At 37.6% G+C, this 25724-nt stretch overlaps 1 protein-coding gene across 4 annotated transcripts in view; it reads left to right on the top strand.

The window, feature by feature from the left end:
* Positions 1 to 343: 343 nt before the first annotated feature.
* RXFP1 (relaxin family peptide receptor 1) overlaps positions 344 to 25724 on the top strand; it is a 54966-nt gene continuing 29585 nt past the window's right edge. For 3 of the 4 annotated variants that reach the window (XM_074589759.1, XM_074589760.1, XM_074589761.1), the window contains exons 1-2: positions 344 to 1009; positions 18973 to 19128. In XM_074589759.1, coding sequence (XP_074445860.1) covers positions 961 to 1009; positions 18973 to 19128 — 205 coding nt within the window. In that variant the 5' untranslated portion in view covers positions 344 to 960. The remainder of the gene's footprint in view (positions 1010 to 18972; positions 19129 to 25724) is intronic. The other variant, XM_074589762.1, reaches the window with a different exon arrangement.

Here is a 25724-nt window from a genome sequence, read left to right on the forward strand (position 1 = left end):
AAAAATACATATATATTAAAAAAATCTGAATTTCTTTGAGGGCAGATAAAATTCAGCTCCTCGCTCAAGTTCATCTTAACTGACCGACTCATTTTGAAATATATCTTGCTGTGCTGGTGAGTGTTAGCCTTCACATCGTAAAAAAGATTTTTAACCATGTGACTGTATGTGATGGAGTATACCATGATCTACTGGTAACAGTAAAGTCGGGAATGTCTCAAAGTATTTAAATAAGGAGGAAATCCGTGAAAAATCTTATTCCCACATGGTATATGTTTCCTCTTTGCTCTTTTAGGTTGTTTTCTTTAGCATTAGTCATGAAGAGGGGTTAATCTGTAAAAATAGTGACGTGCTGTTATTGGAAATAAATTACATTGTGCATTTTTCTGTATTTCAGTGAGTGACTGGATTGCTACAAAGGGACTGTGTTTATAAATGTAACTTCCCCTTACTTGAGAAACCACCCATTTTTATCTAAACTGTAGCAAATGTTTGGTTTCAAACAGATCTGCCTGAATAAAACTGTACTTTTCAGGCCTCTCACAGTATTGCAACTTAAGGAAAAAAAAAATTAGGAAAAAAAAATTGGAGTATTGATGATGATTCTCTGGACCTGGCTGTGTTTTGTGCAGCAGCAGCCTTCTTTGGGGCAGAGCCGTGTCCATGCACAGAGCCCAGCCTTCGCCTGCTGCAGAGCAGACCTGACCCCATCCTGTAAGGGAAAGCCTGAGGAGCCGGTGTGCTCCCGGAAACTTTGGTGTGTGTGTGTGCCAGAGAGGGGGGAGAGAGGGAGACTAGCACGAGGGAGAGTAAGGGAGGAAGGCAGGAGGGAGCAGGGTGCTTGCTTCATGCGCTGCTGAAGGCTGTCAGAAGCAGACCGTAGGAGCGGCGCGCTGGCTGGCGTGCAATTTAAGGGACAACGTTCATTGGCTTTATTCATTGAATTGCTGAAGGACAGATATGACATCCGACTGCTGCTTCTATATGTTCTTGCTTATCGGTGCCAAGGGTAAGTGTATCTGGCTTTTTTTTTTTCTTGTTTTGAACATTGCAATGCAGACAGCCGATAAACTTCAGTAGTGGATTTTTTTTAAAACTGTGATGTCTCAGTGTTATTTTACAGTTCTTTGTGGCAATTATTTTTTGATAGAATTGAAGTGTGTAACTCGGTCTCTCAAGGTTACTAGCTACATGTAAGGATCAAATATTTTTGTACTTAATGCTTTGAGAATTACTGTTAATAGTTATGAGCCAAAATTAAAAAATAAGAAACTGTTTAACCATTACATAAATACTTGTTGTAAATATTTAATGAACGTACGTATAGATCTGACTCATTTCAGATGCCTCGAAATCCACATTCAGTAGTTAGTAGTGATACTGTGCAGTGCTACTAGAATTGGTAGTTCTCAAAAAGTAGATTGTGTTCAGGTAACAGGAATTTTTACTGTCTGCTTCAGCTTGATAGGCAGTATAGCATGTGAAATGGATGCTGAATTAAATTTAAGTTTTCCTTCACATGTAAATCCCTTCAATGTGGAGGGAATTATACCTGACCTTCTCCTTACTTCAGTAATGTTTTCTTCATTTAATTCGAGTACCCTGTTTGCAAGTGCTGCTTTCGACTTGGGTAAAGCTGTCCCTGTAAAGCTGCTGATACTGATACATATGTTGTATTTCCTAATCTTTATCGTTTTCTTTAACTGTAGTTTTTATATTAAAAACTTATTTTTGTTGCATTGTCAATACTAAAATAATGTTTTATTGATTTTGTAGATGAAATCAATATTCTTTGCAATATCAACGATTTTATTAAACTAATAGGAGCATAAGGTTAAATTCTGCCACCTTCTTCTGTATTGAACAACAGCTTGCACTCTCTCCTGCTTTTAAATTGAACCTTTTGGGGTTTACATGTTCATACTATGCTGTTTAACATAAGACTTGTAATGGATATTGCCCACATTAGGAGTTTGGGAAACAGAGCTCCACGTACAGCTATTTGTGCAGTTGCAAAGCTTAGTTAAATCCGTGGACAAACTCCAAGCAGTTCTGTTATGTTTTGGAGGAATACCTCATATGCGAGCTGCAAGCATGAAAAAAACAGGGATATTAATGTATTTGGAATTAAGTTGGTTATGATAATGACATCTTACCAAGCCTGTGAGCTTCATATGCATCCATGTTATCCATGAGCAATAATCCAATATTAAAAGGTAGTACTTCAAGGTATGCAGAATAAAAGCTAAAGGACTTCAAACAAGTTAAGCCTTTCACATTACTGCGTTCTATATCAAAACAGTAAAATGTTGAAACATTCATGCAAGATGTGCAAATTATTATTGGCATAATTTCTGCTGGGTTAAATTCATCTCAGCAGTGGAATTTATAAAATCTAACAAAATATATTAAAGCTTACTGCAAAATAGGATAGCAGATAAGAACTGTAAATGACTACAGGCGTCCTAGTATCATAGTTATGATGACCTTTACTTTTTGAGGTGCTTATTGGCTCATCATATATAGCATATTATAACACTTATAAGAAAACAACATGGCTCATCTAGATTTGTTGAAGAGAGAAGCAGTGTAGTCATAGATTAAAGCATGTGCATGCCTGGAGTCTCTGTTGCCTGTCCGTGCCCTATTTTGCACCAAAATGGGTTCCTGTTTAGTGCCACTTCTCATAACTTTACTCATAGCTTCACTGCCTTTCAGAGTTTTAGCCGGCAATCTGAATTGTAACCACATCTGCAAGTTGGCTGATTTCGTCCACACGGTAGATTTAAGCTTTGCTCAAGTCTTTAGGCGAGCTGATATTAAAACAAACACTCCTGATGTAAGTATAGTTGTGCTTAGAAATTGGGTTTATTGTTTATGGACTGCTAAAATTTCAGCTGAACAGTATTGTTGTGTTTTGTGGTTTGTTTCTTTTTTTAATTTCTACAAGTCACAGGTGCTCCTAATTCTTAAAAAGTAAAATGAGAAACAACTATTGTACAAAACCTACTCTTGCCTGACCCATCCATATGGGTCCCAATTGACGGGCCCCATTGATCCTATCAATTCAATCTACATCTGCTTAGTTTTCCATTCAACAGCTAAAGTTGCATACAAATAACCCCAATAGCTCTTTTATTTTACTCTCTTCCTTCAGATTCTTCATTAAATCTTCTTATGCAAAAACTTTTCCTTCCAAAATCCAAATAATCAAACTACGTGGCTCTTTATGCACCAGCAGCTCTCAGCAACTGCCTGACTACTTTCCCATGTGGAATATGCTAGACCAGGTAGAGGGTTTCTTTGAAAACGCAGCAGCATCTATACGATGTTTTTTGCCAGTGCAACAGCATCAGTTGTAATGTGGAGAAAAGTAAATTTCGGACTTCGGTTGTGGAATTGGCAGCAGGAGCCAGGACTGGTAGCCAGGACAAACATCTACCTGGGTGGCTCACCCCCCTCGTGAAGCTAGCAGGTTGGTTGGGCATGTGGCTGGCACTGCACTGGCTGACACCTCTCTCTTAGTAAAATAATCAACTGTAATTACTGCAACAACCATAGAGAGCTTTTGTGTCTTTAGAGTCACTTTAGCTTTCTGGGGACAAAAACTATTTTGTCGTTCTAGACTTTGGCTAAGGGACAGACCCGCAAACAATTTGTTTATCGATCATTAAGAAAAACAGAACATTAGTATCTTAAAGTATTCAAAGTGAATGCTGAAAGGAATGTGGCAGGCTCCTCATGGGAAACAAATTGCTGTGGTTACTATTTTAACCCTGTATACTCTGTGCCTCTACCTGAATTTTTCCAGTCCTATTTCTACAGTTCCCCTTCCCTCCTCTTTCAGTTCTTCCCCTCGTATATTTTTTTCCCTTCCCTTATCCTCACTTCAAAATGCCAAGGAAAACTTTCAAACTTTCTTCAAACCATCTGAAACTTGTTAGCCCTTCTGGTGCTGCATGCACGTGACAGCTGTTTTCAAGGCCGAGATCTCTTATGCCAAGTGTTTTCTGTCAAATGTGGGAAAGAGACTATCCCAAATCATTTGGAGAAGTGCAAGTTTATGATTGTGCAGACTGCGCTCTTGTTTACATACTTTGGAACAAATTTTAAGATCCCTTCCAGATTTGTAAATAGGAAAATGAAATTAATTCAGCCTTTGCAAAAGCTCGGATAATTGTTGTGTAATAATAATTTTTGGTTAATTTCCCTTTGCTTTTACTTAACTTGAGCATTAATCTGACTGGCTTCCCTATGGCTAGAAGAATAACGTGCATTTTGTATATCTGTGTGTACAACAAAAAGTAGTATCTTTACAGAAAATCAGGGATGAAGATGATTTCTGAGGAGAATTTCCTCTAATGTCAGTTAGAGGGTAGTAAAAAGTCTACACAGTAATAAACTAAAGCTCTGAAAGTTAAACCATTGTCAACTGCAGAGGCTGGTCTGCCTGCAGCAGCTGCGTGGGCAAGGCCGCTTGCACCTCTCCATTAACAGCACTCAGGGTTACCCAACTTGCAAACCTGTCTTGACTGTTTATAGCAACTCTACCAGACTTGAACCATTTGCTCCGAAATCTTGCAACGTGGACTTTCACCTTGAGCAAGACGACAAGCAAAGCTTTACCAAAATCAGTTTAATTTTTAAGAAAGTGAGCAGTTGTTACTTTGCCTATGTTGAATCATTCTGGGAATCCTGTATTAAGCAATATCTTCTCTTAAATGAATAAGGGCTTCTGAAGTGTTCTTCCACAAAATCAATGTGTCTGAGAGATAGTCCTCTGACAGGCCATCCCGCTAGAGCTAATGAGCCTGGTAAAGTCCGGTTGCAGTAGTGTAAAAATTAACCTTCTCTAATGGGTATTCCTGGATGCTAAAGAGCAGTGTGAAGCTCATCAGAGGAACTGTTACCAGTAATCTCATTGAGAGTTCCCTGGTGGTGCCATATGTCCTATACTTGGAAGTCATCAAATAAGACTTTGAAACAAGGGGTTCAAGGCAGGGAGCTGTAGGAAGATGAGAGGATCAGGAAGTCATTGTGGTTGTGTCTGAAAAAGAGAGAAGGTGAAAATGTATGGGGAAGGACTGACCGAGGAGACTGAAAGTAGGGACTAAAGGGAGAGGAAGGTGGAACAAGGGAGCAGAGAGGTCAGAGAAAAGGCTAACGCTACTTAAAGAAAAAGGAAATCAGAAAGGCTATTAGTCTGGGAGGTAAAGACTTAAGAAAGGGATGTGTGAGAGGGAGCCAGCAGGCAACAATGAATTTGTTAAAGGAAAAAAACAAGGAGCTCTGAGAGGGGAGTGTTTGAAGAATAAAGTCAGAGGATGGTGAGAGCAGAACATCCGTGCAGACCAGAGGTCATGGGAGGACAGGATGGGAAGCAGGTAGTGAATAGGCAAGAAAGGATGAAAGCAAGGTAAGCAGCCAGGGCGAGGAAAAGATGAGACTGGGTAGAAAAAGGAGCTGTGCTTAGTGGGGTGAGGACTGTGCTACAAAGCTGGAAGGAAGCTCAAGGTTGTCCTGTTGCTTACTGTTTCCTGCTGTGTAACACCTCTGCTCAGAGGCTGGTGATTAACACTATCAGATCACCCCACCCTCTCAAATGCCAACAGTCTGGAGAGGTAGAGGTTCTGAACTAGTGATGCCACAGGGTGTCATGTTATGAAATGTCAGAAGAGAATTGATTTTCTCCTTTAATATTCTAGGAGGCTACCTACAGCAAAGAACATTATTAATTTTGCAAACTCAGTGTTTAGAAATTGAGATACAATCTTAATTTGTCCTATGTACTCATACTAATTTTCTTCATGCTATGGCTCCACAAGAGCTTGTGCTTTCTGTACAGCATTCGAAGAATGGATCAGAAACATATGGTGAACTACACTGCCTGTGTTACCCCTTATTCGTTTGCTGTAGAAGATAAAGCTACAATGGGAATGTGGCTGGGGATTACAAAATGACAGCCATGTGATGAAGGCAACTGAACTGTGTTGTGGAGAACTGATTTCTCTTCCTGTTTCTTGCCCTGGACAGTGATTCTTTAAATGTGTCATAAATGGATAATAATTATATGTCAGGTTTTCTAGGTTCTTGGCTTGATAATCCTGATGTGGCAGTGTCCGTTTCACAGCTGCCACTGAAGTCTGTAAAAGCTGTGCTTTATGTAATCTGTGAAGCTGACCCTGAAAGCAGGAACCTAAAATTAGCAGAAACACTTGCTGTATGTGTGTTAATGTCTTAGTTCTCCAACTAAGCAACAATGCCATATTCTAAACTGTAATCTAAGCAATCTGTGAGGACTTAAACACTGGAAGTTTATCTATTGTAGCTGTATGATGGAACTAATGAGGAATTTAATATTGTAATTTATAGGTGGTTAGGCCGTAGACTAAACAGCAGGGTGTCAGTAATCCATTAGAAGACCAATCAAAGTGTAGGTAAAGTGCCTGTATTATTATATGGAGGTGCATTTGCAAAAATGTATGAAATTCAAAGATATGTGACAGACTTTGAATGCATGCTGCTAATAACTGATGTTTGTACATGGTTCCTATCGTAGGAAAAAAAACAAGAAACCATTTGGAAATTGTGTTATAGCAAAAGCAAGAGGACAATGTATGATATGACTCTGTGCATGCAAAGAAGCCATACACAATATTATGCTCACTACCTGCTGCGTTGTCCTCAATGTTCACGAGGCATCCAGCATGCAGTTGACTTGCGTGTTAGGGCAAGATACAGGTACCTGGAGGAAGGACTGATGGGGAAAACATGGATTTGAAAGAGTCTCTGGAGCCATCAGCTGTGGCCTGTTGGGGAGAGCTGGCCCTGGGACCTGATAGACCTGATGTCAGGGGAAGAAGGTGGCCGGGCAGTTGGGAGGGAGAGCCCAGCAGCAGCTACACTGACCCTGTGGGACTGGTCCACATGAGATCACTTAGCAGAGTTTATCCAGAGAGGACATTAAATCACCCAGTCCTTTATACCCCAGGTCACGCTGTTCCACCCACGTATCCTGTAGCAATCTCCAGGCTTTATTTGGTCAAAACGTTTATTCTCATTAAAGTGTTTCCTCCAGAGGAGAGCAAGTGCCACTATGGCACTAAGAAGGGCAGAGGCCGTACAGCCGGACTGAGACTCGAAGGTGTGCATAGGCCTGTCAAAACCGGTGAACACTGCCTCTTCCTCCTCTGTTCCGCAGAGAAAATGAAAGCACTTGCATGACCTGGCAGAGGAGTCTCTATTCCATCACAAAGGTGATTGTCAGTGCTGTGCTGAATGCAGGGGAAAAGGCACAGTGCTTGGAAAGGTTTTGTTGTTGTTGCTTTCGCATAGAAGTATATATACTTTTCTGTTTTGCTTTACTTTGTTTTTCAGCTGCAATTAAAAAAAATATAAGGCTGAAATAGGTGAGATAGCTATAGACCAGCTTCCCTTCAGAATCAGTTACTAAGAGTATCCTTTCATGAAACTTAAAATCTTGCCACAACGTAGTTAAAGCAAAGTTTGAGCTGTATGAAGGAAAACAAACAAAAAAAAAAAAGTTAATGAATTTAAAAGCCATGTACTTGATTAATTTGAAGGAGTTAATAGTAATGCTGTCAACAAAGATGACCTGCATTTTTAGAGCTTTATTCAAGAAGGCCTATCTACCATGAAAGTACACTTCCTGGCATCATTTCCTGGTCTCCAATTCCATGTGAAGACATGAATTAACTGTTACTTTACCTAGGAACTACAGACACTGATTTTTTTCAGAAACTGTCATTGTTTTCTAGCATTCAAATAACGCTGCAAGCCTCTAGCTCTTTTGGTATTTCCTTTGTATTTCAAAACCTGTTATATGATAACTTTAGTTTCAAAGTGTTTCTCAAATAATTCCCTTCAAATCCCTCCTATGGCTGGTTCAAAAATATTTTCTTTTAGAAATGTTGCTTTATCTTCAGTACAGATTTTCAGCATCAAGCAGAAAGACAACCACTTTCTTCCCTCCAAATATATATCAGAAATGGGTATTGAATAGCTGGGCTTTTCGACAATAATGAGACTTATAAGTCACATGAGGATTTTCTTTTTCCTAATATGTTTTAGAAAAAAAACCCAGTTATTTTAAAATAAGTACTGATTATTTCTCTAGCATGCCTACATATACATTTTTAGGTTTTATCACTATTTGATTTTTTTTAAAATCTTTCATTTACATATTCACTGCTTTCACATCATCTTTTAATCAGACTGGTTTCTTGCCCGGAGAAATAGATTTTTGTGTCTATGGATGTACAGCTTTGGAGAATTTATCAGATATTTTTAAATAATACTAAGTTACAAAGGATTTAATTTTGCTAATAAGTTATGTCAACAATTGTTTTAAGTACTGGGATACGATCTTGTAAGTTACATGTATGCTATCCTGATATAATTGCCTTATTCAATCTATTTTAAAAAAAAAAAAAACACAAACAACCACGTAGCCAGATTGTGATGGGTGGTAACAGACAGCTGTGTACCAATACTATCTCTCAGTCCACTTTCTAATGTGACCTAGGCTGAGATTGTGAGACTGGGGCTGCATTTTTCTAGACACTCTTCTGCATGCCTTGCCCTGGGAAGCCCACCGTCCGAGACGGGAAGTCAGATGTGGAGTGAATGGAGACCCAACAGAAAGGTGTCGCAGGACCAGGGTGATGCAGTGATTGCTGTTGGAGCAAACGTCTCCTCCTCCCAGCCCTCTGTCCTGCCTCACGTGCCGCGCTAGAGATGGATGGTGACAGCACTACTCCTGGTTGAGGAAAACTTAACATCCAGATAACTTACACCTATGTGCTGCTAATGCAACATCTCTTTATGTACATTAATAATTGTATAAAATCTAAAAGTTATAATCTCAAAATCGATGAATCTTAATCTGCATGCACGTTTTTATATATCCTGCAAAAGAAGAAATAAGCCAGATGTCTCCAATCATGGTTCAGCCAGCTAACATTATTCACTTTAAGAAAGTCAGAAATCCTATTAGCTTGAGATAATTTCTGGTTTATGGCACTTTAACTGGATTGTCACAATTTATAGCAGTGAGTTATGTTTACTAATAGTAAAATATAGTAGAGGTTGGAAAACTTGAGATTTTTAAATTGAACCAAATATTCGTGAGTCACAATCCAATAATAGTGCATTTCTTTAAGCACAGTATCTGAAATTGATTTTTCACAAAATAGTCCCATGAGTTCTCTAAAATACTTTCAAATTACTTGACTTCAAAACAGAACAACAAAGGATTCTATTTTTATAATACTTCAGGAGGGTGGAATCTCATAGATTTATAGGGTACAGCAACCTCCCAAATCTGAACTTGTACTTCTATATTAAATTTAAATTCTTAATAGTTATAAATGGTTCTTAGTAACAAAAGCACGTGAATAAATAAAATGTATCAGATAATCCTGTCTCAGGTTCACCAAGAAATAATATATTTTTATTGTTACAAAATTAATCTTAAGCATGCTTTAGAGCTTCATTTTAAGTTACACTGGCTTGGTTCCATTGTAAGAACTATCGTTAACATCCTTTTAGACTTTATTAAAGGCACAAGGAATGAAAAAAACAGATTATGTTTCCTATTTCAAATACTTTCTGTAAGGATCCTAAAACGCTTTCTTCCATTTCTCTCTCTGGAGTCCTAGGTAGAAAAAGCTTACCTGAGGGTATTTTACAAAGATTTATTTAAGATTGTGTCAATTAGGACAAGAGGAAAAGTATTGAGGCTCCTGAAATTGTGGCTGATGTGCAGCATGCTTAGTTTAAGTGACCTTGTAGCAAAATAAAAGACTAAAGAGCAAAAGAAGATGTAGAAAAACAAAATAAAGTCTTCCACTGTCCTCCCCTTCAGGTTCTTTTCCTCAGCCTGTGGTTGGGCTGGCTTTCTCAAATCTATTTTGGTATCATCTGTGCTTCAAGATGTTCATTCTAACAGTCTTTCCCCTCCCCCCTCCATCACAAGAGCATACCAAAGTTGGTATGAAAGAAGTTAGAGCTAAATCATGCAATTTTATTGGCGGGGGGTGGGGTAGGGAGAAAAAAAAGACAGTTTTGCCCGTTTTGACCTAAGAAAAGTTAGGCAAATTGTTATGATCTTTTAGATTGTTTTCTGTTATATGAAGTTCATGATAATCGTGTAATTCTTTGCTCTTTTGCTCATTTACAAATAATGTATTCTCAGAACATCACACAATTAGAATATCAGTAAGTAATTTCCCTGTTCGTTGCCTTTTTATTTTCATTCCTTTTTTCATTGCAGCATTCTCTTAGGGCTTTGCTACAAGTACTTTCTGTCTCATCTCCTGGATTTCTTTTTACTTCCAGGCCTGAATGCACATGAACTCCTCTCCTGTACATGGTATTCTGTCATGGAAGTCACTTAAATCTGTCTTTTCTTTATGGAAACTTAAGAAACATATTACAAATGTCTGTTTTTTGTTAATTTAAATTATTTAGTTTTCACTAGTCGGTGTTTCGCTTTTGATTGCTTTACATATGGCTGACTGCGTTAACTTGTGCAAAGCAACAAGTCTGATGTGAGCTTCTTTACACTAATCCCTAATTACTATCATTATGTGTTTGAATTCAGAATAGTGGTTATCAGATGAGGTGAGTGATTGTTGCTTGAGGGACACTAATTTATTGATAATCAATCAGAATACTGATCCTCTTGGCTAAAGTACATTTTAAATTATTTGATTGCTCAGATTTAAAACGAAAACAAAACCAAACTTGATTAGCTCACTACTACACATGTTATGAGATAGGGAAAAATATGTAAGAATGTAAGATATGTGGCAAATACTGCTAAGAAACTTTTTCCCTGGGAAAAAGTTTAAGTTTTTTTTTTTTCTTTTATACGTGTCTTTAAATCATTAACTCTTAAAAATGTAGTGTTTCAAAGGAGGAAAAAAAAATGAGTTTTGAAACAGATTTCTTTTATCTCTGGGGCTCGAAGAGTCAGCCCAAGTACACTCCTCTGGTTGGGAAGAAGAGTCAGCTCCTGGGAGGGCAGTTTTCCTTGATTTTGATGGCTCACCATTGCCTTGTCTGGACCTTTCAGGTGGTATGGTACAGACTAGCACAGCGTATTTAACACATTTACATCGGTGCCTTCATTTTTATTCTATATCTAACACCACCCAAACAAAACTGTACTGTTTCATGTGTCCAGCTTTAGACTTGATATTGCACCAGTGTGAAAAAGAAACTAGTGAAATCAAAGGAGTTACACCAATGCAAAACAACACTAGGGCAAAGGAAAGCCTACCTTAATGTATTTTCTACTGGAAATCATGTCAGACAATGGAGATAGAACTTATTTCAAACAGAAATAATAGTCAGACATCATTTAAATTCTGTGTATTTGGGGAGAGGAAGAAAAGGGAAGGGGAGTGACAGAAAGGTTTGGCTCTGCTCATTAATTTGTGTCCTTGTTAGACATTGTGCTGAACCCTCATCCTCTGGGAATGCTCTGCAAAATTTGAGTTTCTAGATAAAATCCCTTAAACTTCATATTGGGGCTTTTCCAAATAATTTCTTTCAGCTCTTTCTGTGTATCAGAATCTTTTTAGTTTAAGTTCTGCGTGAGCAGAACAAAAAGGCAAATTAATAGAAGGTGTAAGAGCCAAACCCTCTGGCAAGGTGCCACGTGACCAGTCTGAATTGCTCTACTGGCGCTTTCTGACCCTGGAGCATATCTATCTGGCACTTATACAAAGAGGATCTTCCAGCACTATAGCTGGATTAATCGGTCTGAATTAACTGTGGCATAACTGATAACTAACTTTAGTAATGTTGTTATGAGATTGGAGACTATATTTTCCAAAAGATAGTACAATTTTTCTGCTTTGGAAAACACTTCTGAAATGAAAGCATAATGAAACTCACAGCAAAACATAAAGGTACCATAAGAAATTAAAATACAAGATACTGACCAGATTGGCATGCAATGTGGACAGTCACAATACATGCATCTTTTGTGCTAAAATCCTTTGCACTATATTGTGTTTAATGAAAACAAACATTTTACATAGTCATAAATTTACGTGTGTAGTTCAAGTACTACGTATTCCTAGAATGACATCTACTATGGTCTACTAAAGATAAATGTAATGCAATAAAGCTGAAAATGTAATTCTGGTTGCAAGAGCAAGAGCCAAAATACAAAAAATTGCTAGTGTTTTAGAAATGAAGATGTCGGAACCATTTGGCATTCTGATTAAATGGCACTGTGTCACTTGAACCCAATAAAATTTAAAATTACAAACATGATTCATATGCTATACAGATATTTAGAAAATGCTAGAGACATCAGGGCTGAACAATTAGCAAAGGAGGAGAGGAGCAAATTACAGAAAAGGCAATGTAGTGATAAGAGTTTAATTATACTCCTGTGGGGATCCTGTACAGATGTTTAAATCTGAGCCCCACCGATGCTTTGCCTCAGGAGTTAATGCTGAAGTATCTGTCACCATTATAGCAAGGTCTATTTTGGTCTACAAGTTTTGCCCAAGGGGTTACTACAAATGTGTACATTAACAACAAGTTCAAGTGCGTAAACTGTTTTTTATTCTTGTATGAAACTAGAATCTATTTTCAATACATTACTTATGGGCAGTCTTTAAATCTTAATAAAAATGTTTTTAATAGTATGCGATTCTTATTACATATTCAAAGAAATCACTAGCAAGCTTTTCCTAAAAGAAGTATCAGGTTTGGGAAAGTCTTTATAAAATTACATGCTGAAAAATAAAAATACATTCCCATTAATAAAAGTGTAAAAAGTTAAATAAAAGCATACGAAAGTTAACCTCATATTTCTAACCTGAAATACACTAGACTAACTTCATCCTGCTCTCTCTCCTAAACTGTTCAAAAATCCCCTTGTTTAGTGGGAAGAAACTGAATAATTCAGAAAAAAACCAGGAAAATTAATGTAAGACACAAGTAAATATCATTCACTTCTAGATATTATTGTAATGGACAAATTCAGACAACAAATTATTTTTTTAAAAAATAAGATCTTTTTAAGATGTCATATCTTCCTCTTTTTTTCTGTAATTTGGTGATTCGAATGCTTCTGATGAGAGTTGATCGACCACGTGCTACTACTATTCTTTGTCAAACATTAATTAACCATTTTTTAAGTTAAAGGAATTTATAGTTATAAACCTGTTTTATAGCCTTGTTCTGATGATTTATCTTGGAAAATAAAGGTAACAGGCCTATGAGGTCTCCTCCTCTGTATTACACTAAAGGTTTTTCAAAGCCAGTTCACGTGGTCTTCAAATAACTTTCAGCAGAAGAGGAATTTTTTCATCTATTGTCATCTTGAAGTATTCAGGCTGGTACAAAAATGACAGGCAAAATCAATTTCAACTTTAATGTTTTCTTTCTGTTTTAGTTGAAGAAAATATTCTGTTTCAAAACAACTATTTCAAAAGAAAATTTTCAGTCCTCTCTTGCTCTCGTCCTTTTCCTACTGTGTCTAGAAGTACACGATCTAAAATAGGTCATGGGTTGGAGGAGGAAAAAGCCCCACCATTTGATAAATTTGCATTGGTCTCTTGGAAAAAATTGGGGTTTTGTAGATAAAATAACTCTCCATTGTAGTAAGTACAGGGTGGTTTCTTCAGTATCATGTTCATTCCTCGGTCCTTGTCACTTAAGGACTCCTTTTTAAAAATAGTTGTACTTCCTCAGCCTCAGTACTTTCAAACTGACAACTTATTCAAAAGGAAGAAAAATACATTAGCCTAGTTGGAATTTGAGCATCATTTTGTACTCATGACGATTTTTGTATTTTTGAAAATACAAAAATATTTTCCTCCTATTATGATATCACTCTCTGCAACTACCTGAAAGGAGGGTGTAGCGAGGCAGGGGTCGGTCTCTTCTCCCAAGTAACAAGCAATAGGATGAGACGAAATGGCTTCAAGTTGCGCCAGGGGAGGTTTAGATTGGATATTAGGAAAAATTTCTCCACAGAAAGAGTTATCAAGCATTGGAACAGGCTGCCCAGGGAAGTGGCTGAGTCACCATCCCTGAAGGTATTTAAAAGATGTGTAGATGTGGCCCTTAGGGACGTGGTTTAGTGGTGGACTTGGCAGTGCTTGGTTAACAGTTTGCCTCAATGATCTTAAAAGTCTTTTCCAACCTAAATGATTCCATGATTCTATGTGCCCTTATTTGAACCCATATGCAACACAATTGAGATTGATGTCACTAAAAAGTACCAAGCAGTTAGTCATGCTGCTTTGATTGGTATAACTGCTTATGATTTTGTCTAATCAGCCCAGTATTGTTTCCGTTATGGAGTCATATTCACTTGTTATGGAAGCTAGAAGTAACTGTGTTCAGTTTGTGGTGTTCTAGTGCGCATGCCCCTTGTTTCATTTCTCAAATAGCATTCATGACCCAGTATCTGTTATCAAAAGCTTTTGACATTTTTCAAAGACTGCACAAAAATAGTGAGCTTGATGAATCAATTTAGCTGGGAGAAAAGCTGTGGTCTCCTGGGAGTATCTTGTTCTTGGCTTTCCCAAATGCATTCCCTCTTTTGATTTCTTTTCATGAGAGCTTAAAGAGGGGCTGCTGTGTTCTTTCCCCAGTGATTCTGCATCCATACAACAGAAGAAAGAGCCTTACCATCTTATACTAGATGACAACCTAACTCTTACTTATTCCTTTAAAAAAGGAAAATGGCGGTGAATGAGTCTTATGTTTTCAAGACTAGCAGCAAAAGTTATGCACTTTCTTCAAGATAGAGGAAAGATCACAGATGTATGTCTTAGCAGTAAGTGCCTCAAAGCAGCAGATCTGGACTAGCTTAAAAGGTGTATGACATGGAATTTTGTTTGAGAAGAATTGGGGGTGGAATACGTCATAGTCAGAAATATTTAATTTGCAGAATTATGAACATGCCCTACTGGGTAGAATGTTACTCTGTGTAGAGACAGTAAACATCTTGTCAAAAATATGCTTGTTTGTGGTTTTACCATTTGTACTGATACCAGTTCACCTATTTCTTTTCTATTTGTTCTAGAAATATTGCAAATATTTTAGTATTTACTCTGATCATTATGAGAAGAAAAAATTGCTGGTACAGTATGGCTGAAATGTATGAAATTACTTCTCTGTCACTGAAAGGGCAGGAGGTGGTTTTCTGTATGAGGTATTCAAAGATGACATTTTTTACTTAGAGTATCTATAAAAGCAAACCTTCTGACATAATCAAGTCTGTCACAGATTTATAATTTTCACCTTCACAACTGAGGCCTAAACAAATGTGTCCTGAGTTCCACCTTTTCTCTAGTTTCTACCTTTGTAGCTGAGTTCTTTATACACACTTTAACAAGTCTTCCTTTACCTCTCAGTCTACACCACTTTTTGTCATATCTCTGAAGGACACCAGAGCTTTTCTGTTCACTGTGTCAGGTAACAATATTAGCCCAAACTTACTCGTTATAAAACACAAATCATTTATATTAATCAAGCCATTTTAAGGTTCAAATTTATTGTTTATATGGTTTGCTCATGGTGGTACCTTTGTATTATAGAGGGTCTCATGCTTTTACAGTGCTACTTTGACCATAAGAAGTAAGGCTGAGATGTTCTATCCTGGATGAGCTGTGAATGAGAACCTATAAAACAATAGAGGTACCTTTGAAGCTTGATGTGCATATGGAACAGAGGTAGAACCTGTGGATTAATGAAAGGAGTACAAAATAACTTTTTTCTTTTTCTTGATTTAACACCAATGTGAAACAGCCAGTGGCATGACTTGATGAAATAATCATTAATCAATATTTTTTAGAGCTATTCTATCAGGAGGTTTATCTGCTAAAAAAAAGCAAACAATAAAACAACATTCTAGAAGAGTGGTTCAATTTTTCCTTAGTGGAAAATCAATAACAGGTGGAAAAGTTGACACCTTTAATACCGCATGACAAAGATAGCGTGATAGATCATTATCTTGGTATAATAAAATCCAGTGTCGGTACAGTTTGTATTTGCAAAATGAGAAGCATTGTTTTTTATTGCTGTTGTTGCAATGCTACCTTTAGCCATTTTCCTCACATAGAAGACACCATTTTAATTTCCTTTAATCAGAAAGAGAATCATTTGAATATTATCTAGCATTTTACAATGGATTTTACTGTCTTATCTCCTGTCTACCTTTGCCAGCTTTGCCAAATATTTCCGCAGAGGGTTGGGGGGTTTTCCATTCATAAATCTGCAATCTGCAGGGTCCAAACTTCTGTCTTTTTTTGCATAAACAAAGTGATGTTAACAAGTCAATGGACAAAGACCAGTGCTTTCAATGATTCGACTGGGATGAAGTTGTTCAGTGTTGATGCCTTGTTATCTTCTTTCCCAGGCAGATATTTACATGCCAGAAATCCAACATGGCACAAAATGAGTAATGCAGAGATTCAGAATAGATATCATCAAGGCTATAAATTTACAGAGAATTCAAAACTCTAAACACAGTGCGGGATTATGTACTCTTTCACAAAGAATGATTTCTAAACTGTGACGGAAAGTAAATTCATTAATTAGTTCAGGGATTAATACTATTTGATTAATTAATACTAATTTATGGAAAATGCAGTGAAAATCCATTGAAAGGTACTGTGAGAGGATAAACACCATCATTTGGAATTTAAACTGCATGGAGATCAGCCCCTTTAAGCACAAAGTTCAGCTCAGTCTGAATAAGTCTCCAATGTGTAGGGAAAACAGCTTGACAAAATACAAGGGGTTGTTTGGGTTTTTTCCTTTTGTGCTTGCTTTTCCCATATTGTTGTCTTTTACCAGGTGTCTCAGTAGTTGCTCAGATTGTTAGATAACCGCACTGTAGGGATTTACCCTCAGTTGTCTGTGATTTCTTTCAAGACACGTTACACACTAAGTACTACACATACTCTGTTTCCTTAACGCGATACCATTAGCCTGTGTAAGATTATTTTTTTTTTATTTTGCTACTTGTTTTTGGGAGCAGCAGATGAAACATAATACTCCGAATACAAACACAGAACAGCAGAGAGACTTACAAACATGCAAGAGTGAATTAATCCTAGGACTAGAATATCGCCTTACTTTTGGTACCTATACATAGGTGGGATAGGGACCTAAAGCAAAAGTCTCTTCCAGCAAGAGCATAAGTTCTACAGTTGCAGATAAAAGCAAATCAACTTTTCAAAATCATACGGTGATTGATAGCTGGAATATATGACTTTCTATGGAGGATGCTTCTGACAGCAAAGACAATTCTGTGCATATTGGAATAACAGAATATTTATCACAGAATCTCCTGGAGACATTACTCCTGCATTTCAAATTTCCAGAGTTGTAAACATCTTCAAAGGTTTAACATGTGAAAGTTCTTCCAGAAGGGATTTCTTATGAATCTGAAGTACTTGATTCAATTTCAGGTGATTCCCTTAGTCCAGGAGAAAAATGAGGTCAAAAATCAGATGTTGTGTAATAATATATTCCTTATTAATCTGAGAAAGTTGCATAAAAGATTTATACTTTGTCTTATGAAAACATCCTGGAAAAATAGTCACATGTTTCAGGAGTGGCAATATACTGTCTGAACAAGCGTTACATCAGAGTTTGTATAGAGTGTTTCAAGTGCTCTAAGACAGCAATGAAACTTAAAATATCATTTGTATTGGCATTTGTATCTTTTTTTTTGTGACAGCGTCCACTATGTCAAATGCTAGCTATAATGAGGAAATGACATTCCTTTTTGAAAGTACTTCAAAAATTAAATTAGCAAGTCCTTGCAGAATGGCACATCACTGAGGCTTTGGGAGCACGAGGTAACATTCTGTGCTGATGATACTTTTCTCCATTTCCAATATGTTGGAAACTGAAAACGTTGCATTCTAGAGTAATTTAAAACCCTCTCCATCGTATGCTCCTGGAAAGAAGTTGATCTTATATGACAAGAAATCTGAGCTGGCACCCTGCAACCTGTAACAAAGCAGTAGGTCAGTTGAGCTTAGCCTGGAAGAAGTGATGGTGGCCGGATTTCTCCCTCAGGTGCACTGGAGGGACTCGTAAGGCAGCACGCATCTGTAAATGGAGCTGCTGTAGCACAGGGAGCTGAGGAACAGAGGACAGGTAGCGTCCTCCAGCTGCCCTGGCTGTACTTCATTGGTATCCTGCTACCTTTTCCCTCCATTACGGCTTGAATGAAGTCCCTACATTCTGTGAAATTACTTCTGTTAAGCGTGGGCTTAGCAGAACAGCATCTGTGTATCTAAACTTCAGACTGATAGACTCTGAATAGTACATCCACATTTTTTGGACCAGGCTGAGAACTCTTCCAAAGGATTCATAATGGCACCTTTATGTCTCTTGAGTCATTCTTCAGCAAAACTGTGTCACAGATTTGATTTTACTTTCCTTGTTCTTTGTTGCTTGATCAGTTTACATCTAGTAATTGCTTTAAAATTAGAATACGTTCAAAAATATATAATTCTGCCTTTGTATAACGAAGACTTATCTATCTGGGTCTTCAATTTCAGCCCAAATTAATATAATCCATATCTGCATAGCTCATCTGGTATATTGCTATAATAAATTAATTTCTAGAGCAAAGCAAAACAATCCTTTTAAATAGCGGCCTTGGGCCATTCGTCTTGCGTGATTAGCATTTCCATCTTATTCCTAGGATGTGTGGGGAGGAATTACCTGGTTGCTTTATATCAAAGCATATTTTAATTAGCTGATTATATAAATGTTTCTTGCCAAGTTAACTTAATAGACTATTATAATTGCATGTCCAATGATCTAATATGTATTTATTGCTTGATATTCACATTCAAATGCAAATAAGTATTTATAAAAGCATTATCTCAACAATCTTTAAACGTCAAGAACATATGTTAAAGTAAGCATATTCTTTTTGTTTCTATTTAGTCATCCGTGACTCTTTGGAAGATCATGTTTCTGGAGTTGGGGTCAGGTGCCCCCTGGGCTACTTTCCATGTGGCAATATCACAAAGTGTTTGCCCCAACAACTTCACTGTAATGGTGAGGATGACTGCGGGAATCGGGCCGACGAAGACAACTGTGGTACGTGGCTGAGGCTTCTCTTTGTTTCAAGCACCTGCAGTCACTGAAACCCATGCACTGCTCACACTAAGCAGAGTTGCAGAGTGTTAGAAGTAAGAAAGCTAAATGTTTTGCAGAGGATTTGGTTTTGCTAGGAAGGAAGGACCATGTTTCTGTTTGTGTACGGTATCGGTTTATCCAATTTCATCCCTGCTTTGAACTTGTTTGCATGTGTCGTTTTGATGTGTACAAATGGACGGACGTGATCTAGCAAAAAATCTTGGCTGAGGAAAGGGAGACATATGCGCTAACAGGGTTTATATTAAGCTTAATGTGACGTTTAAAGTTGTTTGGGAAATGTACTTAAGAAGAATTTTCAATTTTTTTCGGAAATCTTTTATGTCCTAACTCAGGAGAATAACCGTGACTGTATGAGTGTACTGTACAAGCTGCACTGCTACCAGGCTTCAGGGGTTATAAAAGTCAAAATCTGAGGGAAACCATATCGTGAGGCCACTGCTGCCTGCTGTCGTGATCCTTGTCTCTCCTGTCCCCAGCAGGTGGTAGTCCGGTAAACTTGGCTTGGTTTGTAGGCTTTATCCCAGCTGCAAACTAAGTAGGGCGAGGGCATGGGCTTTGCACTGGTGCCTACCTGTCCACGCTGCTTATTTGTGAGCAAGGCCCCAGCGCAGCTTTAACGTGTGCTGAGCAGCATCTCTCACGCAGTGCCTGGACACAGCTCGGGGGGTGGCACAGACCTGGGATAGTCGGGGAAAGGCCTCCCTATTTTTTGTGAGACGAGAGCTTAGACATTTGGTTGTGAGCTATGACCACAGGGAGAGAAAATTGTCCCTAGCACATGTTATTTACTGGTATTGTCAGCTTACTAACAGCCTGGATAGTTTCAGAGCTACTCTCCAGAGCTGCTGATCCATGGCAGGTAGGGAAACTAGACTTCCTATTCCTTAGTAGCTTGCCTGTAGCCATGGAGGGCCGCCAGCCGCATGGTGCCCTGCCTCGCACGCTCCGCAGTCATGCAGGTGAACAGTCTGCCTGTCCCAGCCAGGCATGCTGCCATCAGAGCCCTGTGGGGGGAAGGAAGGGGAAAAAGGAAAAAAAAAAAAATTAAAATATGAAGTGAAACTTCCAAGCTATATAGGCCGAAGAAATATTCTGAAAGAAATTTTGAAGAAAGTATGGTAAGGGTAGTTTTTCACAAGCTTTCTCAGCAAAGTCAGGGAGGTTTTGAAAACAGTTGCTCCCACTGTATATCTGTGAAGCTGATTTTTGTACCTACATGTAGTATTTTTATTCTTATGCCATTGAATTTCAGCATTTTACTCCGTGTGAAAGCCAGTTTTAATTCTAATGCCATCTAATGGACCTGCAACATTTTCTAGTTTTATGTCATTTGCTGATGCCATAAACATACTAGCTGTTGCCAGTAATCAAAATCCTGAATAAAACTGGCTCTTGTTCTGTTCTTCTGTAGTTCTCTTACCCTACAGTGGCAGAAATTGATGATGGTGGTGGCCTCTTATGTTTAAGAAGTCCAAGCACTGGTTTATCCATGTTTCATTTCTGTGTAGTACCTGAAAGTCTATGGGCAAGAGCTTACTGAAACTGTACAGCTTGATCAAATGGCAATTAGGATATACACAGTTTTGTACTGGGATATACAAGACAGCACAGCCTGCAAGACAGTTCAGCTGCGATACTGAATCCTCTTCTGGGTATAGTAATTCAAGAATGAGTTAGCCTCAATTTCTGAAAGCCTAAATTACAAAAGATGAAGAGTTATTGTATTGACTTACTGGGAAACATATGCTATTAGTGGTTTTCTCATATCTTGACCTCGTATTCTCATTTAGAAATGTGTGCCATGTATAATGCACTAAGGTCATATTCAGCAGTTATGTTTTCTTAAAAACTGTTGTTGCAGTCAAACTTTGTTGTTCGAATCAAGGAAGAGTCGCTTCCTTGCCTGAGAATATGGAACACACTGATGAGATTTTCTGCAATGCCCCTACACTGTAGTAAGTGTGGAGATCTCTGTGGGATAACTCTGTTTTGTGAGCATTAATCTTGCTTAAAATCCAAGAAAGGAAGCCTCATTGATTAGCTCCACAGACAAAGAAGGCGTACAGCTATTTTCTTTGCTGCAGTTTCCCAGGACCACTTTAGCATGCCTGCCTTATGCCAGCAGTTGTATCTGGTTCTTTCTACCCCTTTTTTAAATTTGCAACTAGTTTTCAGTTAAAGTCACTGCTTCTGGTTACAGAAAAGCAATTCAAACTGAAATTATTCCAGTGTAGTAATTGTTTCATGTGGTAACAACAAAAATTTTAATCTTATCCACAAGGTACTCCAATTAAGAGCTCAGCTTTTAAATTCCTGCATGCTTTCATGGTGCACAAATTTGAATAAGAGCTTTGAGGTGGCCAGTCTACAATATTCAACCCAACAAGTGTGGGGAGGGAAAAAAAGCAGTGTAGAACCTCAAGGCAATTAAGAAATACTTCTTTACTTTTTTTTTTTTTTTCCCCGATGCCTGTATCTCAAACACAGCTAGTTAAAGCAACTACTTTACTAACAGGTTCTTCAGTAATGGTTAGGGTAACTAGGGTAACTATGTTAAGCCTATAGAAGAATGTTATAGTGAAGACTTGCATATATCTTATGTACAAGCCAGTATTATGACATAAGGAAACATAAAGCAAAAAAAGCAAAAATCTGTCACAGACAGTAGTTCTTTCTATGATGAAAAGGATGATACTGATGAAGAAGAAGAGGAAAAAACAAAATAAAACAAAACACTTATTTTGAAAACCATAATACTGCTGTATGGAAAAAAAAAAAACAGGTACTCTAAACATAAGGAAATCCAAAGTGTAGCTGCTCAATACAAGCCCCAAAGTGTGCTTAATATCAACAGCAATGCAACTACTGCAATAGCACTTCTACGAAACGTCGGTGAATGAAACAAGCAGAGAAGCAACTAGCATAAAAAGCACACCTAGATTGTCCAAGAGAGCTAGTTTGTAAAAGTCTTTAAATGTCCTTGAAACAAAAAGTGAAAGGCATCAGTACATGATCAGAGCCTCTGAAAATACGGAAACCAGACACTCCAATTATCTTATAGCAATTCAGTCCGTTTCCTCTTTTAGTGAGTAAAGTTCTCTTGTTCCCCATCTCATTGCTGTAGAGAATTTATTGTTGTAATCTTTGAGATGATTTGCAATGTTAGTCCTGTTTCATCCCTGTGTGCCCAGTAACAGCAAAACATGATGATAAATATTTCAAAATAAACCGAGTCCTCACTGAAAGGTGTGTTTTCAGATGTGCTGTAATCGCCATTCACATTCAACCCAGGTGCATAAAGTTTGGCTTCATGATGCCTTCTCCAAATGCGCTGCTTCTTTCACTTCTGCCATCCTCTCTGTGTCCAAATAATAAACGTAAAACTAAGGTCCGGAGAAGTTAAATGAGCTGAAAATAGGATCATAGGCAGAATTGGGAACAGACTCTTGGTCTGAGACTGCTGTGTCAGTGCTTAACCTCAGGGTGCGGACATCCTGCTGGTCAGCTCAACTTCAGTATTTCTTCCACTTCTGGAAAGGGGTGAATTCCAGCTGGTATGTTACGGTAGAGTGAAGCCACTCGTCTTTGAAAACTCACATGCCTTTGTCAGCTAGTTGGGTTTCCAAAACCAATAAAATACTGTGTGTGATATCCTGATGGGGAAGAGCTGGAGGCAATGTAGTAAACTGCAGTGAGAGGAGGCTGCCAGCAATTTATCATGCCCGAGGTGATGGGAGGCTCTTTTTTGAACTATCACTAGATAAACTTGAATGTGCGTGGAAAATGCAATCATACCTTTTGAACTTGACAACATAGTCCATCAAGTAAAAGTGGGTGTCTCTGCAAATTTGTCAGGAATATGATATTTTTAAATAAAAGTGATTTATTTAAAGTTTCATAATTTCTCGTAAAAGTTTATGGTTTTGAGGATGTTCCTTTTTGAGGTTTGAGTACAGCAGTAAATTTTTCTCTGCTGTTCTGCCCTGTGCTCATCCCTTCTGAAGCACTGAGTTCTTAAAAAGACCAAATGCATTGTTAAAAAGTTTAGCATATATCACATTTCCCTTGGAGTTATTTTTGTGTCTGTTAGCAAAACTCAAAGTGTGTGAAAAAAATAAATAGCGATTCCAGCATCTTTCTGTGCCCAAGCTTGATTAAACCTCAAGTTGGCAAAGAGAGGGAGTTTGGTAGTGTTTTGTCCTACTGAGACCATATCGGATTTTAAACGTAATGGCTTCAGCCTAATTTTCCAGGGAAGACCTTTTCCTGTTTATTTACAGGTGTAAGATTTGATTCTGTAGCTACGTGATGCTTATAGAAGGGAGGTTAGAACATTTGTATACTTCATCATTTTTTTAAACACGAGCAGGAAGGATAAATTACTAAGGACAATCACCTAATGCTATGGCAGTGTTGACATGGGAATTGTTCCTAAAACAAGAATATTTCTTACACTGAAGACATTACTGCTGCAACATTACTGTTAATATATTCTAAACAATCTCTAGGCAAAGCCCTTTGAAGCCCAATGGCACAGCAAAAGTGCCAAGTACATATTCCCAAGTACATATTCATAGAAAGAAGCATTTTGGAATCTCTGCTTTGACAATGATGCTTAATGATAAACAAAACAAAACTAACAACAGTAGATAAAAACAACAATTGATTAATGCAAAACAAAAATAATAGAACAGGACTAGTGATGTAGCTTTTCACTGAGTGCACATGTGTTTTGTTATCTTAAAGTGCATGTTTGTTTAGATGAACAAATTCTGACACGTGACAAATTGCAAAAACCTATGAAAAGTTAAATCGTAACATAAATGTACTCTACAGATTTGGACGGCAGACAAGTAACATTGCCAGTAATCATCTGGCATATTTTGGATTATTTTTTTTTCAAAATACCAACTCTCTCTGTAGCTTTAGACAAAAAAAAAAAAAAATCCTTTGTCTGCTCCCTAGTTAAGTATTTAAATTTTAAAACTTACACATAAGCACTTTATATTTTCTATTCTCTATGCCTATTCTCTGATATTCCATCTACTTAGAGGGCTTAATGAGCAAACTTTTGTCCTAGATAAGGGTCAACTTTCTCTGAATAAAATTTTCCTACTGTTAGATGAAGTGATAAAATGTAATGTTATCGGTCTAACAACTTTTGTGTAATTATCTCTTCGAGATACATCACTGGGTCAGTTATCATTTTGTAGTTGTATCATGTTAATTACAAAGTGCTGCAAAAATTCTCAATGCAGTTAAATTTTAAATCACTGAGAGACTGAATATTTGGTTTTCTTGTGTGATCTTCTCAGATCTTTGTAGCAATTGACCCCAATATCCCAGCCATTCTGCTGGATAGTCAGCATGATTTGTTCATCGTAATCGAAAATTAGCTGTGACGCTGATATGATGCCAGTTCTTGGAGAGAAGCCTTCTAGTAAATTGCCATGCAGCTTACCTCAAGTTTCTTCTTCCAAAACCACCCATTAGCTCTTGAATTTAGTTTAGTACAAAGTTGTAAATGGAGGAATATAGAAACATAATCAAATCTCAAAAGGTACTGAGTTTTTCTCCTTTCAGGGGAAACATCTTACTTGGCGAATTCGAAAGTATATTTTATGATATGTCTTGAAGTCTAAGATTAAGCCTTACTGCTTTGTCTCTGATACGTTTAGCACTATGTGTCAGCACCCTGTAGTTACAGATTCTGAAAATCCCTTAGATGTAAAGTACAGGTGCGCTTATTTCTTTATAAATAGTCCTGCTTTCAGATTTAAACGTTTCTCCTAACTTCCATTAAGGTTTGACAGTACCTAAACATGCAGTCAAAATCTGTGCAGTTATTGGATTTATGATGTTCTGTTCTAATTTAAAATGCAAACAACAAGACCGATATAAAATCTTCAGTCACACCACCTGGGCTTTGGACCACAACAGGTCTTATGAAGCAAGGCTGACCCTGGTGAGAACTGACCTGGACTGACTCCACTGAAATCAATGGAAAGGCTCCCACTGTCTTCAGTGAGCAAAGAATCATAACTTACCTAAATTAGGAAACTAATGAAAAACTCTGATGTTTCAAAAAAGCCATGTTTATGACTCATGTGCTAGCCTTCCTAAACAGTACAGGATAAGACTGTTGGAAGCACTGTGCGAGCAGAGATCTTTCTATTTTATTTTTTTTTTCTCTAGAAGAGATGAAGAAATCTAGGTTGTGATCTCCTGCAACTTATCACAAAAACAGGAGATACAAAATACAGTATCTTCCCATACAGTCTGCAATATATAACTCTCATAAATAAATGTCTTAATTCTTCTTTTCTTAAACTTAATTGGGAATCGAGTGGATATGGTTTATGTTTTGTTTAAAATTAGGGTTACTGTCATTTCACACTGCTGAATAGCTCTTATGCTCCACCTCAGAACTGATTTTTGAAACAGGTTCTTGATTTATTACTAGTAAATCTCTAGAGGAAATGGTTATGTGCAAATAACACAGGTGTAAGTCATATTTAGAATAAAAAGTATTTTAA

The sequence above is a fragment of the Larus michahellis genome, chromosome 5, assembly GCF_964199755.1.
Source record: "Larus michahellis chromosome 5, bLarMic1.1, whole genome shotgun sequence".
Lineage (NCBI taxonomy): Eukaryota > Metazoa > Chordata > Aves > Charadriiformes > Laridae > Larus > Larus michahellis.